Below are 19,876 nucleotides of genomic sequence, written 5' to 3' on the forward strand. Positions count from 1 at the left end.
TTTTTTTTTTTTTTTGGTGAGGATTATTAAGAATTTAGAACAGGAATGGACATGCCACTTAATAAAAGAATGATGTTATCATAACTTTAGCTATTGATTTGTTTCATTTAGCGTATCCCCTCCAGTTCCATCCATATTGCTGCAAATGGCAGGAGTTTACCTTTTTTTTTTTTTTTTTGCTATAGCTGAGTAGTTTCCATTGTCTATATATAACACTACTTTTTGATCCATTTTGCTTTTTAATTTGTTGGCATTTGGCTCTGATATGTCTTTGACCTCTTATCTGGTTCTTTGATGTTTAAACCCTTGCAGCCTGGAGTTGGATCTACATCACTTACATGGGGCTTCCTGCTCTATATGGAACACTGAGTTTCTGTGTTCCATCTTCCCCATGCCCTTTTCTCTCTCCCTAGAACTCTCTAATGGTTTAAATAGCACTGCTTTTATATAAAAATTACTCATGACATAATCTATTAGCTGGGACAAGTGGTTCTGTGAATGAAATATAAACAATGTCTCTGAATTCTTGGAATATTCAAATCAGTGGAGAGAATTTTAATTTTTTCTCTTATCACTATTAAAATTTTTTAGTCATTTTTTTGCTATTTTATGCTATTACATATTTTTGTGCTATAACATATGAAGTATAATGTATAACTTCTGACCTAGCACAAGGTAACACATTCTCAGTTATTTTAGCATTGCTCTATCAACACTTCATTGTGTTCTTCAAAGTATGTCTTGACTTTTGAGGATTCCCCTTAAGTGTAAGTCCCTCAAGATTAATCTAGATATATTTTCTTTCTTCTTGTTATTTTTAGGACATCTTAAATTTTTAATACTGTCTTTACAGGATACCAAGGCCACTTTTGATTAAGAAAATTGTAGAATGTTCATAACTGCCACAAATAAACACCAGATGGTAGCATTTGTCAGTTTGTTACAGAGCGGGGAGAAGAGCACCCCTGAAACCTCCAAACCTGCTCTCTCTGCTGCATCAAGACAAAACATATAAGAGCTTTAATGGAAAGGAACTTTGATACAATTAATGTGTAATAGAGAAAAGACAATATAGTTTCTAAATCAAACACTATAAGTTACCCATCCCCTCGTGGGTAAAAGTCTACCCCAATGGATTGGCCCAGAGCAAGGCCTGAAAGCCTGCCACAGGTCGTCTAAAGCACCTTCTGGACAAGTCTGGGATGAAAAGAGCAAAATCAAAATCAAGATAAACACTACTATAGTCAACTTCCTCCACACAGGTCTCTCACCCACATCTCTTTCAACCAGTTCAGGATCAAGAAGCAAGCACAGTTTTTTTCACGTATATCTCTGCTCCATGTGGTTCCTTCAGGTCACCTTCTGCTTCTCCAGCCTGCATTCTTCCTCCTCAGTCTCCTTTCCAGATTCTTCTCTTCTCTGCCCAGCTCCACCCTCCTTTTGGGTGGGGCAGGGAATCTGGAACCTCCCTTTTCCTAGAGACCACCCTGTTACAAGTTTTCCAGAGTCTTGCTTTTTAGGGTATCTGAATGCATAGCTTTGGATCTCTGCTCACACTTGCTGGAATCAGTCATGTCAGATTTGTAACCACAGTTTGCTTGTCTCCAGATTTTTCTGTAAATTCCTAGGGTTTCCACTGATTTTTTTTTTCTTTGACTGTGCTTAAGAGTATTTTTCAGCTAGATTAGTCCAAAGCGGGTGCTCAGGCTGGGAGTCCATGCACAAGTGCTTTGAGTGACTGGATTACTTGGTTAGTTTTGGTTGTTAGATTCCCATTTTCACCACAAATTACTGGTAGACAGACCTGTCCTTTTTGTATTTATGTTTGAGTAATAATCTTTGTTTTAAATGTGATCTCTGGTCCTTTGACTCAGTACACTGCTGGAAAGTTGACTTCAGTTGTGAAGGTCTCTAGTTAACATGGAGTGTGTCAGAAACAATAAACCTTGGGGCCTCCCTGGAGGACACATCACTATGAAGCTATCTGCCACTACTGCAGCACGAGTTGGATTCCCCAGCCAGGAAGCTGACCCACATGATGTGGCACGCTTCTCCTGTCTTGCCCACTGCTGATAGCCTCACTACATCCATTTAGATTTAGGGAAGGATGACCAATATAGCTGGTTGCACACAGTTCCTTTTTTTTTTTTTAAGAACACAAGTTTCTTGTCCCAAAGTAGGGTGCTGTCTCTTGGTTTATCATAGCAGTTTGTTCTAGATTTTTCTCAGAACTATTCAGCCCTAAACCCACAGATGTTTTTCCTCCACTAGTGATCCAGTGTTCCTTTCTCAAGTTCCAGGTAGCTCTTTTTCACCAAGGACACCTAATATATTTCAGATTTTCCCTTGTGGATGAGAAGAGTGCAAAGATTATGGTAAGTGAGGAGGTCTGAAAGCATTTCTTTAGGAGATGCCGAATAAAATAGCCTCACAGACTTTACATGTGTGAGTTGTTTTTCAAAAGTTTTAAGGCAGACAGGAAGTGTTTGGGTACAAAGATGAAGGCAAATGTGATGAACCACAGATGTGTTAAAGGATAGAGCTTTTGCATTGGTTTTCGAAACATATATAATAGAGCCCTTGTTAAGCCCTTGTTAAGCCCTTGTTGGGCCCACAGGCTTTGGTGGTGGGTTCTTACCTTCATTTCTTTATCAGAATGCTTCTATTTTCATCTGTTTTGTATGCTGGTACATGTAAGATTTTATTTGAAGGAACTTGCTAAAGGAGATTTGCAAACCAGAACAGTTTTCTGAGGCAATGAAGCTTTGCTGCAATAGTACTATGTAGGTTTTCTTAGACCCCATGCAGAAGTACCCAGCTAGCTGTGAAGAGGTTGATCTGCTGTAGACAAGAAGTAAGCCAAATCTAGAATAGTTTCATCATATTATAGAAGTCAGACAAGGAGCTTCCCAAACATAAGACATTCTCCACAATGATCTATAACAAATGTTATGATGTAACATATTGTGTCCATTCTTTATTGCTTGATTGACTGCCCTAAGAGGATAAAAGCAAACCTGTGCTGAGCAGATGTGCCAAGCCTTGCTGTAACTTGAGTGTAGTTTATGTATACTCTTTTATTTCACAAGAGTGAACTCTTGTGAATTAATGTACTCTGAACTTTTTTGAAAATGATAAGAGAGAAAATATGGATGAAACTTACATCTCCATTATTCAGACATTAATAAGAATTTAACAGTAAGTAGAATTTCAGATAACTTGTATGTACTAAAGGTAGATGTAAATGATTCAGCAAAGCAGCATTAAGTGAATAATTTTGAGGTCTCTAAGTCTGGTAGATAGTTTTTTTTGCTATATAAATTATTAATCCTGCTAGAAAATAAAAATAAAGAGAAAAAGCACATTCAAAATAAAGCTTACAGAACTCTTAAGACATCTCCCTGGACCACAGGGTACCAAACAGAAGACCGTAGATTTAAACCTGCTCTAAGTGCCTTAATGTCTTGTTCTCGAATGTTACTTAATATACTTTAAGACATTTTCTTGTGCTTATTTTCTAAAAACAAATATATCCAGTTTCTTAAAAATTAACAGAATACCTAATAAAACATGAATGAGGCTATATCATGTTGAAAGACACAGTAGACAAACTTGAACTTGTATATATGTAATTCTGTACCCAACAAATAGGAAGTACAGATCCCCTTAAAATAATCATCGAACACCAATAAAACTTAGCTCTTTTTAACAAATCCCCCAAATTTTATATTATACAGGTCATTTACCCAAATGCCATAAAATTTTAATAACAGTAACAAAGACCAGTGGTGATTTGACAGGCTGATTTAGAAATTGGCAGAATGACTGCAAATGTATAGTAGTTCTTCAGTCCTTTTGCATAAATCAACCAAGACACACCCCATTCTATAAACAGCTGCTGATAGAAATGCTTGCAGTCAAAGCTAAGGACTGCATACTGAGGAGGTGGACTAAGAAAAGACTTTTGTGAATCACAAGGAAGTGTATCTGATTACACCTTGTCTATTAGGTGAGTTTTTTTCCTTTCCTTTTGATTTGGCTATAAAGAATATAATATTTAGGGAGCAGTGAAACATGAGTAGTTGAATGTGTTAATGTAGAGATAAACATAATAAAGACTGTAGCCATCAGTTTGTAGCTTATTGACACCTAATAAAAGAAGCTGAAATTTTTAGTATCATTTGTTTTATGAACCTACTTGTTTTTAAAAGAACTAAGTTGATTTGGTAGAAATAACACTTGAAATTTGTGACCAGCTTATATTTATTGGCTGCCTTTTCAGTAACATGATAAAGCCCAAATTGGCAGTATTGAAAAGCACAAAGGATTCTGAACGGCTCTATTCTATTCTTTCTTCTTGGCAAAATAAAATTCTCTGAAGACAGGATAGCACAGGAGCTTATGGAGAATGATACAATATCTTGAAGTTACCACAACAGCTCACTGTTTTTCAAGGAAAGTACATATTCTTTGATATTGTTAGCTTAAGATAGTGTTTGCATGCACAAACTGGAGTTTGGAAGAGAATCTGGAAATAAGGAACACACACACACACACAAAATAAAACCAGCAAAGGAAAAAAGTGTTGAGAGGTAATGGCTCAGTGGTAAATGTTAGGAGTAAGGCTACTAGAACCCAAAATGTTATGTCATAAGGTAGATATTAGATCAGGGGAAAGAACAGCAGTGAAGATCTGGGTATTTGCTATGTGTTAGAAGTCATCACATACCTGCAGAACATATTCCTGGAAACCCAGAACAACTCTGTGCTGTCACAGCTGGCAAGTGTGAGAATGTGGGGTAGATCAGGAGAGGGAGAAGCGAGTCTGGTGCCTCTGAGTAGCTTTTCTAAGTAGCTGTGTGCTAAACCAGTGGCACAGCGTAGCCTTGGGAGGAAGGTGTGTGGGTATGGGAGTCTCCACTGTCATAGATCCTGCAGGTACACAGTTACAGCAGCTAATCCTAGAAAATTCAAGGTATATTCTGTGGCCCCGTTTAAGAAGTTGGAAGCGTGATTATAGGGCACTGTTAAGATCCCTTCTATAATAAAACAGAGAAAATAGTATCCTAGTGTGCAAATGGTTGGTGTATATTCTGGACACAATTTTTAAAATGGTGTGAATAAATATAAACCCTCATTCTGCTTTCTAAAAGGCAGTGATCTCCTCTTTTTCTAGTTATTGCCAACTTGGGATTGTTTGTATTATTTTGTACCATCATCCACAACAGATCTTCTAATTCCTGATTTTTCCCTTTTAATATTTTTCTTGGCATGAAAGAGACATCACATTCCTTCATAAAGTGAAGCAGTCTTTTTTTTGGTTGATGTTTTTCCTGACAGATTACCATCTTTCCCATGTGATGGCACATGAAAAGCCTGAGACAGGTGAGATACAGTAGGGCAGGCAGACTGTGTTGGTCAAAGGTCTTGGTAGGTGTGCCCCATGTTCTGTGAGGACAGGCTTGGTAGAATCCCAGACAGCATTTCTGGGTCAGAAATGGAATGGTGTTCTATGTTTGGCAACCCTGGAAATGTGATTGGCAGTGTGGAGTGTGCTGGTGCTACTTGATGTGTGATACTCAGCTGGTAGGACTAGTGCCAGTCACCTCTCATTTCCGCCTTTGACTTGCAGAAGTTTGGCGGCCTTGTGACATAGTGAAAAGCTCTTCACTATACCTCTTCAGAGCTTGTTGATAGCAGAATTCCCTGCATTAGCCAGTTGGACTTGCAAACACCCATTTCCTGCTAGCTTAAGTCATTCTTCTTTTCCATTTTTGGAAAAAGAGTTTTGCTGTGTTTCCAGTGCCATATCTTAACATAAAGTGGGAAAAGCACTGAAAATAAGGCTATAAAATCAGTGTTTGAAGCTTAATCAGGCTTAGACCTATGAACAGCTGTGATATATTGATCTCCAATATGCATTTTGCTACTCACTTTATGAAGGTGAGTGGTGGGGTGTCCTATTGTTTGAACTTAGGAGACATAGGAGACATTGGCTCCAAAACCTGTGCAATACTGTCATCTATGCGTTTACTGCATGGGGACAGACTTTACAGCTTTTCTTTTTTTTTGGTACATCTATCAATTTCTTGGAGACTTCCAGCTTTGTAATACCATTGAGAAGCATATTTAGTCATGTGTTGGGCATTCCATTACAGTGGCATATGGTTATGTCCATTGTGGCTTGCTTTCATATTATTTGAGGTATTACTAAGCAAACCAAACAGCCACTCCTGTTGCAACTGTATTGTCTATATCTTGTAAATGACTTATTCTGTAGGTGTGCCATTTTTCCTGTTAACCCTATGGTCATGTAATACCCAGTGTTTTGGTATTTTGACTTTTATAAATTACTATAAAAATTCCTATTTTGACCTAAAGGAGATTTGGACAACAAAATAATGCCTTTTGAGTAAAAAATGAATCAGTTATCTCCATTAAAATAAAAAAATAAAGCCAGTATCTTACTTGAGTCATTGGCATTGGGTTTCCAGAAGAACATTTTCTACTTTCAAAAATTGTCTCATTGTCCCCCTCTTTCCTGATATGTGATTGCTTATATTATTTGTTTACTAGGTTATGCTGCTTACCTATTGAGGTCATGGAGAATTTCAGAGTTTGTGAATATCTGGTAAAAACTTTATGAAAGAAAATATGTTGGGAGGTCCTGGTAATATTTGAAAATATATATTCTATAGTATTTGCAGATAATTTTTCTCTTTGAAGAACTTGATGTTGAAATATCACCATTTTCTAGAAGTTAGTCTTTACTTTGGTTAAATGAGGAAAACAAAATTCCTAACTAACAAGCACATTTATAAATAATAAACCAAATAATATGCAAATATAGATTCTGTCAGTTTTTAGCTATGAATATCTCTCCCTCAGTATGAGGATGGGTCTATGATTTTATTACAAACCCCTGTATTAATTGTCATGCATTTATGAATCATAGGTAGTAGAGGAATTTCTGTTATCAGTTACAATATAGTATTCTTATTTGGATAAAATCAAACTAATTTTTCAATAAAGAGAAAGAAAAGAGCTAGATTCCAAAGTCGTCCTGTTTTTCAAAGCCATGAGATTTCTACTTCTCTGAGATCTTTGCACAGATAAGACAAGTTCTTTGTTTATAATTCATCTCCTCCTCTCTCAGTCTATTCAGGAAGCAGAACTATCTTCTCACACCTTGACCAGAAATTGAAAAGTGAAAACTCATGTGCATAAAAGGAAACAATATCTCCTCTTGTGGACGTGAACAGCCCCACAGCTGGGCAGTATATATCTTGCTTTGGAAGGGAAAGAGATGTGTTACATATCAGAGGATTGGAATTGCAGAGGCCTGGAGAGCTGTAGCAGAACTCTTCCTACTCATACTTTGGCACATTAGAAAATATCTCTGCCCCCCACTATGTGTATCCTCTGGCATTCAGGTGGGGTCAGTGATGACGCTGTAAAAATACAAGAAATGTTTATTGCTTTTTAATATTAACTCCAAAGCACACATAGACTGTATAGTTCTTTGGCAAACATTGCTATGTGGGCATTTTTCTTCAAATGAATCCCTGGATAAGGGGGCATTAAATTGTATGTCCTGATAATACATTTCTTAAAATGTTGATCCTCTTAGGTTATCTGAAAGCAAATAAAGTCTTATATAAGCACTATATTCTTATTTAACATCTATATAATTTTGAGCCAAGGTGAGGAAGGCTCATATTGAAATATCTAACAACCATTTGGAATAATTCAAAAATATTTCCAGAAAAAATATCTTTACGATTTACTCCATGTTTCTTTTATTTTTCCCTTTATTTTCTGTTGAACTTCAGATTTTTATTCTTTTTGCCTTTTTACATTCATGCCAAACATGACTTGTACACATAACTGTAGGGGGAAAAAAGCATGGGGCTATCAATTTTGTGTTGTGTTATGTTTTTGAGGGAAGATTAAAATGTTTATCAGAATTGACTTACTTGAAAACCCAAAGAAGCAGTTAGAGTCATTAAGAGAACTTAGACTGGGATGTGGCTGAAAATCTGAGGTCTTATGTCAGGAAGGAAAATATTTTCCATTGTGAGTGTTGGCTCCCCGATGTACTTTGCCACTAAGGAGAGAATTATTCAGTAAATATTGAATGAAAGAATGAGAGTGAGAGCCAGAGGATTTTCACAGACAACTGAAGACAGTATCAGAGAAAAGTATCCTGGTTAAGAAGAAAATTTCAAACTAAAGATTAGTGACTTAACCAACCAAGTCTATAGAAAAATGAAGAATTTCATGATTTTTCTATTTTCCTTCCAGTTTGAAACCATAGGAAAGATGGAAAGCAAGAGTATTTATGGGGGATGGCACAAGTATCACAATTTGTTTTTTCTTGGGTTTGTTGGGACTGAAGAGGCATACCAACCCTCAGTTTAGGATTTTTCTCCTTGGGGGAACCCATCAGAAGGAAGGAGCTTTGTGATCTAGACACTGTAAAGGTGGGAATATAGATTCTTCTTTCCCAGCATTTGAACCCCACCCAGCCTTAATCCAAAAGCCAACTATCACTAGAGCAGTTGGCACTGCAAAAACCTTGTGATATCTGAACCAAAGCAACTACAACTGAGGTTCCGAGTTCTGAAGGAAAGGACACAGAGAGGGCAGAAATCTTGGTCTGTTAGAAAAGGATGTGGAACTGGAACTGAGGAAGCTAAGGATCTAACTCAGCCTCATTTCTAACAAATTGATTTCAAACTGTTCATTGCTTTCTTTAGGCCTCAGTTTTCTCTTCTGGAAACTAGAGCATTCAACTGATGAACACTCCTGCCCAAGATCACACAGATAAAATCCATTATTTAGTTGGAATACAATGGGAGCTTTTGTGATGGATACAAAGCCCTACATGATTATATTTGAACTTGAAGAAATTGAATTTCTTTCTATGATTTTCTTAAAGGTTCAGTTCTGGTTACATTAAGAATTGATTGTACCATAACATGCCTTGGTAACAAAGAACTTGATAAGACTATTAGTAATATTAATGCTAAAAACAAGTTTTAATTACACAGACTAAGCAATGTGTTAAAAGATTCCTGTGGATTGTGTCATTTAATCCTCAAGACAATCCAGTGAGGTTCATGATCTTGTTATCTCCATTTTACAGTTGACAGAATGGAGACTTAGCTTAAATAATTTGAACCAGGTCATACAAAGAAGAGTCAGAACTTGAACCCAAATCTGTTTGCTATCATATTAAGAGAATATTCAGTCCATATATAGTAAAAGACTTTATACTATAAAGTTACAAGTTCCTTTTAAGTGACAAGTACAAAAAATAAAATTGTGTTTGTCTAATATTATTTGTGGCACTTGGTAGTTGTTCTATGTAATATTATCCTCTGTCCTTCCCATCCCCACCTCTTTGACTCTACTACATATGGGTGAGAAAGGAAAAATTTGGCTTTTAGGAAGTGATTTTTCTATTTGCAGTAGTTTTAGAATGACTCTGCCTAATGTATTATAAAGTTGGATATTATAAAGCTGTAAATTTGTACAATTGGAATATTGTAAAGTTGGAATCTATGATTGACTTTAATAGGAAACTTCCTAGATTTTTGGATTATGGTGTGTGTGTGTGTGTGTGTGTGTGTGTGTGTGTGTGTGTGTGAGAGAGAGAGAGAGAGAGACAGAGACAGACAGACAGACAGACAGAGAGACAGAGAAAGAGAGAAGGCAAGTGCAAGTGTGAGTACTTTGCTCTTTGCTCTTAATTACAATCTCTCCTATATCATTCCCTGAAAACAATTAAAACATGTTTTATTTTGTTTTCAAATATGGAAGATCATTGACTTTCACTTCAGGTAATTATCACCACATAGTACATGTTAAGGAAGTAAGTGTTCCCTGCCTTCTCTTGCTAATCTGATGTGAGGGTGGAGAGCACTTTGAAAAAATATTTGTGAAAGGAGGAGAGATAGAAGTGAGCTGAGTAAGAAAGTTTTTTTTCATGTTCAAATTAGGAACACTTTTTTCTTTTTAGAAGGCATTTCCTTGAGATTGTCAGGTAATACTTTCTTAAGGAACTATGGGATTTTAAAGAGTTTTGGCTCAAGCTCTCTTTTTAGGTTCTTTTTAATTTTAGGAGTTTTTAGTGTAGGGACTCAGTCCTTTCTTACTGTTCTAGGGAACAAAGGGATATTGTCTGCAGATTAACCCTTGGAAGCTGGGTTCCTAGATGATAATGTTAACAGCAGTTAATAATCACATAGGCCTCTGTGTTGGGCACTTTAGATGTACATAACTCAAGCCCACAACAGCACTTTGACCTAGGTTTACTGTTTATCAAATCTAAACTGAGTCACTGGTGAATTCTTGGCTTTGCAAGGAGATGACAATGAAAGGAGATACCGCACAAAATTAGTATCTCCAGCACTACCTGATTGAATAATAGCATGATGACATGAGTTGTGAGACTGTGAAATGTAAGATACACCCCAGTGTTCAAGGAGTTATAATAAGAAAGTATATGCACATTAGAACTAGTAAAATAGGAAATTATCCCTGTTCCACAGATGAAGAAGTCAAGGCAGCAGATATTAAATTATCTGAAGTGACATGACTAGATTCATATGCAGGGGATTTGATTTGAGAGTCTGTGCTCTTCCACTTTTTTCTGTCTCTCAATATTATGTTGGAATCGAAACCAGAATATCATGTGAGTAGACAGCCCAGTTTGTCTGTAAAACAATGGTACTTATATCCTTCTGAGGGAGGAAGTGTTTTTTGTATGTGCCATCTGCCTTTGGGGCTGTGATAAGGTTTGTTACATGAATGCAATATGAAGTGCTTGACATGTGGGCCTCTGATCTAGGTTCCTAACCCATTTTTAGCAAGAGCAATGTGAGTAGGAAGCAAGAAGAATACTTTGATTGACTGGTTTCCCAAGCACCAACAGGCAGGAGTACTTGCTGGAAATGGGGTCTACAAAATGTTGTTTTGGTGTCCCCAAATGTCATAGTCTTCATTGTGTACATTGTCACAGTTTCCTGGTCTGCTCTAAAATGCTGACAAAATTAATTTATATATTTTTTTCTATCTTTGGGGAGTGGAGTGTTTTCTTTCTGGAAAAGAGCCCTCAGAAATAGCACTTAGCACTTAAGTAGCAAAAATAAGAAGTACAAACAATTTTCATATAAAAATGGTCCTGTATGAAAACTTGCCAGCATTGAGAACGTAACATCAAGTTCTCCTTACTGGGTAATGGTAAGCAGTGATGATACAAGCATGTGGTGTTGGTTTGGGCTTATAATTTGCTATGGACTAGGATTATTTTCTGCTGGAAGATAGAATGATTACCATTAACTCTAGGATTGACTTCGGGCACTGCAAGCTGAGATAAGGAGACTGTCATCATCAACAACCAGCTCAAATCCTGAAAAATCTACCATTGCTTGGAAGACCTGCCTGCTTTCTGAATGCTTTTATTTCCTTGCAGCTTCTTTGCTCTTTAGAATGAGGTCTTCACTAACCTAGTCCAGCCTGGTCATTATAACCAACTTACGACAAACACTATATGGCCTCCAAACTTGCTAACGATTTCCCTATCTAAAATCTTTCATTATGTTTTTGGAACATGGTTTAATGTTTTGTTGCCATGTTCCAGAGATAAAATGGGAGCTAAGTGAGTTTTTAAAGAAGACCGAACCACTCATAACACCTTTCCATATTGTTTGTCAGATTCTCTGACAGTTCTCTTTGCTCCCAACCTATGCAAACTGCTCAAGTTGAAAATGATACTGTGCATGTTGTCTATAATTACAATAATTATAAGTAAATATTTGTTGGCTCAATGCACATTCAAAGCATTAAACCATTGCTCTAGTGCTTCTGCTGATCATTTTATATTTCTAGTCTTGAACTGTTTGGCTCTCTGAGCAATTAGCTTGGAGTGTTTTGAACCACATTTTTTTTTTTTAAACTGGTCTAAGCCAGTGTATAAGTAAATCAGTTATGGATGACTTGAACTAGATACAAACCTTTTAATAAAATTAAAGGACGGCTTAGTTGGAGATAAATTTAATTGTTAAGCACTAAATCCAAATAGTAAAATATGCTCTAAGCCATCAACCTTATTTGAGGCAATCAGAACCTGTTTGTCCATGTCAGAACTTATTTGAGTTAGTTAAAATCAGCCTGAAGCAAATTGAGCTGTTAAAAATAGATCCAAATAATTTTGGTTAGGTATATCTGGTCTTAACCAAAGTGGCTTTAGAGAATCAGAGATGGTTTTGTTGATAGAACTTTTTTAAACTGAACTCTCATGCTGAACTAGTTTGTACACAAAGTTTGGCATTGAGTAGACATTGGACTTGGAGTTAGGAGACCTGTTCTCTGTACTGTAGAGATCAGTTAACGTCTCTGGGTTATGTTACTTCCTCTGAACGCAGAGGGCAAAAGATTTACGCATTTATTTTTGGATCAAGAAAAGATAGCTGTCTAAAGGTAGAGGTGGAAGAGTACAAACTATGATTAATTTTGATGCTGCTATCTAGATCTTCAGTTGTGGCATTTGGTTCGTTAACATTTCCTTTAAGGTGCCTTGGTTTGGGAGCAAGATGTTATATCAACACAAATAGAAGACAAAAGTCATGAAGATCATTTATGGGCTTACACATATAATTCTTCTCTCCAGATAATGAAACCCATTAAATTTTGGTGCAGCAAAGATAGTTTTATTTGTCTGAATTCCACTCAAGCATTCTCAGAGAATTCGAGAACAGTATGCTATTGGTGACAGCATTTCCTCCTGTACCTTAAAACATGTAAAAATAAAGAAGTGACCATTTTTTTCAATCGAATAGCAGGTAGGAAATAAGATAGGCACAAAGTCTTTTACAAATTCTCAGTGCAGAATTTGGAGTCTGCTTTCTCATTAAACAGGGTCTGGATTTTCTTTCAATTCTTAACTCTTATTCCTGAAAACCTGGCACTAAGTGAGATGCTACGATACGATAAAGTAGAATATTTATGTTTACACAAGTTGTCGTCTTCTTCTGGACAAGAATTCTGTTGTATGCCATTACTAACAGTGACTTACACCTGTGATTGCAGAATCTATCACATAGGAAAGATATCATCAGTAAAATGTCTGTCTTTATAGTGTACAAACAGAATTATGAATGCCTGTAGAAACTCTACCCTTATTACCTGTCCAGTCTTGCTGAATGTGGAGCGGCAAATATGCACCTAAGCACACTGAGGTAGTATATTGTAAAGGCCTGGGGGCTCAGGAGGAATTTTGAGCATAAGGTGAGTCACCAAATTGAGGAAAAAGTAGAAAAGGTAATCTGGAAAGTCAATAAATGTCCTTGCCTGAGTTTGTTAATTTTATGGGTCTATAGAAATAATCCTGTAGAAAGCATTTAATCTTACTGCAGCTTCTGAATGTAGGATAAGGGGGAAAGTGTATGATGAGAGGAGAATCAGCAGCTTCTAATTGTAGGGCAGCAGCATGTGTGAGGATGGTGAATACATTTGTATGCTTTAATGGAAAAGTAAAGTCAGTGGTAGTGAAAGAGCTGGTTATTTTTCTGAATTTCAGTAGGGTAGATTAACATTAGCAATAGGATATAAGAATTGAAGGTGACATTTTTCAGTTAGATTGGTATTTTGAATAATTTGACTCTAGTTGGAGGATAAAAACAAACCATGAGTACAGGTTGCAAAGAATAAAATAATAATCATTGTTAAGATTGTTGGTAAAAACAAGATTATTTTCTTATGTAAGGAGGAATTTTGTTTTTGAATTGATACAAAAAAAACTGACTGTAAGCATTGCTTTTTAGAATAAATTTAGCAAATTTAGGTAAATGACCCATTAGTTGTGTAACTCTGGTCTCTGAGTAGTGATTGCTCAAATTTGGTGCTTAATTCCAGAGTGGACAGTGATAATCCAGAAAGTCTGACTTAATTTGCAGTAAATAACAACAATAATGATGTATAAGGAAGCTGCAAAACAAATCATCTTGTGGATTCAGCATTGTTTTTGAAGAAACTACAATAACATGTGAAAATAAGTAAATGAAATTGTCTAGATATTGAAGTAAAAAAAGGAAAGCTAAGGATTCAGTACTAGGAGACTTTCAAAAAGGAGGGGCTTGGAAAAACTTGCATGCTAAGAATTATTACTCTAGCAGTTGCCTTCCTTTTTTCCTTCTTTCTTGTGTTATTTTTGTTCTGTGGGATTTGTATATGAATTGGTGAGCATTAGTGTCTTGATTATCATTTTCACATAGAATTTTTATCCTAACATTGCTATTATAAGCACCTTTAATTAAAACTTTGCTACTTCAGTAGTACTTCATGTAGCAAAATTTGATCCATGAGCAGTGAATAATGCCTAATTCTGTCTTCAAAGAACTCTTCAGCATGTAGGATTATACAGAAGTACTTTCTGAATGAAATATTAAAACTAGTCACTCTATTTATGGAGGATTCTTATATCTTCTAATAAATTTTATGCATTTGTTTGTATTTTGCAGGTATACCACTGACCTCTTCATCATGTCTGATGGAGACTATGATTACCTCATCAAGTTTTTAGCTTTGGGAGACTCTGGAGTAGGGAAGACCAGTGTACTCTACCAATACACAGATGGAAAATTTAACTCAAAATTTATTACGACAGTGGGTATTGATTTCAGGGAAAAGAGAGTGGTAAGTTTATATCCTTCTATGTAAAAATATAACCTCTGAGTTAACTTTTGCTAGTCTGTGTGATTTACTTCATAGGAATTAGAAGCCCAAAGGTTGGAGTCTAAAGTTGAATTTATAAAAGTTGAATTTATAAAAGTGAATTCATAAAAGTGTATTCTGTTTGTTCTGAATAAGGAGATTTAAAAGATTCTACTGAAGGACATGTCATATAAAACCAAACACTAATAAGTGAAAATCAAGATTCTTCTTCATTTTCTCCTTTAACACTTTTGACTTTATTTTCCCTTCTGAATTCTACAATCATTTACTTTTGTTATGAAGCCTACAAATATGCTTCCTCTCTGTATCCCTATCTTGTAGGTACTGTCTTTTGCCTTTGATAACATTTGTAATGGCTCTTCTCTAAAATAAGGATTCAGGCAATTCCTTACTGAATACTAAGTGGCAGGATGCATTGCTGCTGCCAGAAGGGTGAGTTTGGAGCAGGAGTGTGGAATGCCTGAAGTATGTGTTGATGTGGGAAGTAACCAAGGAACAGGCGAGGTTGAACAGAAAGAAAGGAAGAGTCTCACTCTTTTTTTTAAGGATATAAAAACTAAAAACTGTTTTAGTGGTGGAGGGAAAGGCAGGAAGAGTTAAATATGTCAGAGTTTCAGAGAAGAGAATGCCTTTTCCATGAACTACTTTTTTTTTTTTTTTTTTTTGGCTGATAAATGGACAAATACACTGAAGCAGTAAACCTGTAAACAGTTTACTGTAAAGCAGTTAACAGGGATCAGGAGCTTATAGTAACAAAATCCCTTTAACGGAGCATATTCAGTCTCTTCCTTGTACTTCCTTTCTATACTAGGTCTCCTTTTTCACTCCAAGGAATCTTACAGCAACCGGGACCTGATGAATATAAATAGGGTCTTTCTGAAATTTTTAGTAATGACTTATAATTGGTAGATCCAATGTTTGTATGTGATTATATTTTTAATTCTTATTTTAAAAACTTTGGCTAAAAGAACTTTTTTGGGATAGAAATCACATAACATAAATTTCACACATTCAAAATATGCCATTCAGCGGTTGTCAGTGTATTCACGGTTTTGCAACTTTTGCCACTGTCTCATTTTAGAATATTTCATCATCCTGCAAAGAAACCCATACTTTAGCTATCATTCCTCATTTCCTCCCCCTCTCCTCCATAGCCACTAATAACTGCTACTCTACTCTTTATGGGCTTGTCTGTTCTAGACATATATTCATGGACTCATTCAACATATGGGCTTTTGTATCTGGCTTATTTTACTTAGCATGTTTTAAGTTTTTTTCATATTGTCATGTATCAAAATTTCATTCCATTTTATCAACAAATAATATTCTATTTTTGGTTTTTTTCAAAGTTCTTTTTTTAAGATTTATTTATTTATGCATACAGAAGTGGGGTACAGGCCAGGGGGTCAGGGGCTGTGAAAGGACTCACCAGAGACAGAGCTGGGAACTGACTGAAGTACATTGCTGAAGGGAGCAGCAGGCAAGTCAGAAGAGGTCTGCCTCGCCATGTGGGTCACCTCCTCACCTCTGGGGCAGGGATTGAACTCATGTTGAAGTGGCTTTGGCTTCTTAGTGCTGTGCTTTAACACTCTGTGCCACCAGGGAGGGCCCCCATTTTTTATTTTTAGAGTTGAACCTTCTTTTTATCTTTGTTCACTCTAGTTTATTGATTTTGTTAATTTCCCAAACAATAAAATTATTTATTTCTACTATAATGTTAATTACTTATTTCCTTCTGTTTGTTTTGGATTTAGCTTATTCTTATTTTTCTAACTTTAGTTTTGAAGTTACTGATTTGAGATTTTTCTTAGTTTTTTTTTTTAAATATAGGTATTCTATAATTTCCCCTCAGAGCATATTTTACCTTCAGTCAATAATTTGTTGTATGTTATGTTTTTGTTCTCATTCATCCAAAAATATTTTCTGATTTGTGTTTCTTCTATGACCCAGGTAAGACTGTGTTATGTAGTATCCACATAGTTGTGAATTTTCCAAATTTCTTTTCAATTAGTGATTTCTCATTTAATCCATTGTGATTAGAAAGGATGTTTTGTATCATTTGAATCTTTTAAATTGATTGAGATTTGTTTTATGACCTAACATATGGTTTATATTTTAGAATGTTTCATGTATATGTGAGAAGAATATTTATTTTGTAGTTGTTGGGTGAAGTTTTCACTACATGTCTGTTACATTTATTTGGTTTACAGTGTTGTGCAAATCTTCTATTTTCTTCTTCACTTGCCTACTTGTTCTACCCATTATTGAAGAAGTGGAACATTAAAGTCTTTAAATATTGTTATTGAAGTGTTTGCTTCTCCCTTCTTATCCCTGTATATTCTTGATGGATTGATTTTTTTTTTAAAGATTTGTTTATTTGTGCATACAGAACTGGGGTACAGGCCAGAGACTCGGGGCGGTGAGAGGCTTCACCAGAGACAGAGTGGGGAGCAGAACAGGCAGATTGACGAAGTACACTGCTGAGGGGAGCAGCGGGTGGGTCAGGAGAGGTCTGCCACACCATGTGGTCACCTCCGGGGTAGGTGGGAATCGAACTCATGAGGCTTTAGTTTCTCAGTGCTGTGCTTTAACCGTCTGCACCACCAGGGAGGGCCCGATGGATTGATCTTTTTATCATGATAAAATATTCTTCATCTCTAATAACAATTTTTATCTTAGTCTGTTTTATCTCAGTATAGCTATTTCAGCTCACTCTTGATTTTTGTTTTCATGGTGTCTTATTTTCTGTGTTTTTATTAGTAATCTATTTACATCTTTGAATCCAAAGTATGTCTCTTGCAAAATAAATGAACACACAATACTAAACCAAAGCAAAGCCTGGAAATCTGCTTATAGAGTTGAAGCTATCAGAGGGGAGCCATGGGGCTGGGGAGCAATGTGGGGAAGGCACTTACAGACTGGTGGAGAGATAGGTGTGCTTGGTTCATCTGCTGAGATGTGAGCCTACCTCTAAATCATATACATTTTTGCAAACCAACATTATCTCAATGAAAATTAATATAGAGTGTGGGAAGAGTGTACTGGACTGTGGTGATGGCACAGGGTGGTGAATTGGTGGTGGGAAGCCCATGGGGATTACAACTGAGATGAAAAAATGCACAAAATGAAGAATGATGTAAAAAATGAAGAAATATTTAAAAAATTCATATAGAGCAATTTAAAATGGAAAAACTGTGTTACTTATAGACATTAAGATCATGTTTCTTTTATTCTGCCAAATTCTGCCTTTAATTTGTAGTTTTAATTCCATTTTTACTTAATGGACTTTACACTTAATATAATATATTATATTATTGATATGGTAGGAATTGTGTAAATGGACTTTACACTTAATATAATATAATATATTACTGATATGGTAGGAATTGTGTCTTCTATTTTGTTTCTTGCTTTACTTGTATCCTGTCTCTTTTTGTTACACTATGTATCTCTATAATGCTGCTATTTGCTTTATTGTTGCTTAATAATAATACTGGGCTGAAGTCTGTAACAATTTTGTATCATAATATTTTCTAGGTCTTTTAATTCCCTTATCATTATTTTTCTATATTATTATTTAGTAGTTCCTTTGGAAATTAAAATGATCTTAAATTTTTAACAATCTAGTTTGGATTAAAACCAATTTGATACTGTACAACAGTTTATTGATAGGCTCTCTTTCCTTTCCTTGTATCTTATTCTCATGCAAATTACATCATTCTATATTTTGTGTCTATCGACACAAATTAATAATTATTACTTTATGCAGGTATCAGCTGGGAGAAAAGAGTTAAAAATACATTTGTACTGTTTTTATATTTACCTCTGTAGTTACCTTTTTGGAACTTTTTCATTTTGTGTGTGGATTTGAATTACCACCTACCATCGTTTTATCTCAGCCTGAAGCACTGTAATTATTTCTTGTAGCACAGGTCTGTTAATGATGAATATCCTCAATTTTTCTTTATCTAAGGATGTCTTAACCTCTTCAATTTTAAAGAATATTTTTGTTGGTTGTAGAATTCTTAGTTGGTAGTCTTTTTTCTTCAACACTTTGATTATGTCATCTTGTTGCCTTTTGACCTCTATTATTTTTGATGACAAAAAAGCTGTTAGTCTCATTGAGATCATTTGTATGTAATGAATCAATTCTCACTTTCTGCTTTAAGGCTCTCTCTTAATCTCTGGATTTGGCAGTGTGATGGTAATGTATCTAGTAGTGAGTTTATCCTTCTTGAGTTCATTAAAGTTTGTTGAGTGTGCACATGAATATTTTTCATCAAATTTGGGTTGCTTTTATTTGATATTCTTCAAACATTTTTTCCTGCCTCTTTGTATAAGATTCCTGGTATACATACATACATACATACATACATACATATGATATATGATATACTGGATTATGCCTCATAAGATTCTTCACTTTTCTGATTCATTATTCATTGTCCCTTCTTTAGTCTTTATCATTTTTATCATATTCCTTTATCATATTTATAATGACTGATTTGACGGACATATCATTACTATTTTTTCTTTTTAAGGGTTTTTGGTTAGCCTATTGTTAGTCACAACTAATATTGCTACCCTGTTAATTGTAATGTCAAATAATTGAACCAAATTGTTTTCAACAAGTGCTCCATTGGGTGGGTCTGTTCTCAAAGAGAAAGCCCTGAACCAAGTTGGGTAAAATAAAGATAAAGTCTGGGAAAGGAGCTTTTATAGGCAGCTTCCAGATAGTTCTCTTCAGATGAGACTTGTGGGGACTCCAAACATGTTCTGACTCTACTATCATATTCCTTTGTCATATTTATAATGACTGATTTGATGGACATATCATTACAATTTTTTAAGGGTTTTTGGTTAACCTATTGTTAGTCACAACTAATATTGCTATCCTGTTAATTGTAATGTCAAATAATTGAACAGAGGCTGATGGTTCTCACATCTACCAGAAGTTGTACACCATTTTTTTTTTCAAAGATTTATTTAAGCATACAGAACTGGGATACAGGCCAGAGTTGCAGGGGCAGTTTGAGGATTCTCCAGAGACAGAGTAGGGAGCCGAACAGGCAGATCATTGAAGTACACTGCTGAGGGGAGGAGCAGCAGGCAAGACAGGAGAGGTCTGCTACCTCCG

At 35.7% G+C, this 19,876-nt stretch overlaps 1 protein-coding gene across 4 annotated transcripts in view; it reads left to right on the forward strand.

Moving 5' to 3' along the window:
* Window positions 1-19,876, forward strand: part of RAB27A (RAB27A, member RAS oncogene family) — a 68,744-nt gene that overhangs the window by 27,843 nt on the left and 21,025 nt on the right. For 3 of the 4 annotated variants that reach the window (XM_012728489.1, XM_012728491.1, XM_012728490.1), the window contains one exon: window positions 14,526-14,700. In XM_012728489.1, the coding sequence (XP_012583943.1) occupies window positions 14,548-14,700 (153 nt within the window). In that variant the 5' untranslated portion in view covers window positions 14,526-14,547. Of the gene's footprint in view, window positions 1-3,922; window positions 4,010-14,525; window positions 14,701-19,876 lie in introns of those variants that run through there. The other variant, XM_004687773.2, reaches the window with a different exon arrangement.

This window comes from Condylura cristata, unplaced genomic scaffold (assembly GCF_000260355.1).
Source record: "Condylura cristata isolate star-nosed mole 26May11 unplaced genomic scaffold, ConCri1.0 scaffold00023, whole genome shotgun sequence".
Lineage (NCBI taxonomy): Eukaryota > Metazoa > Chordata > Mammalia > Eulipotyphla > Talpidae > Condylura > Condylura cristata.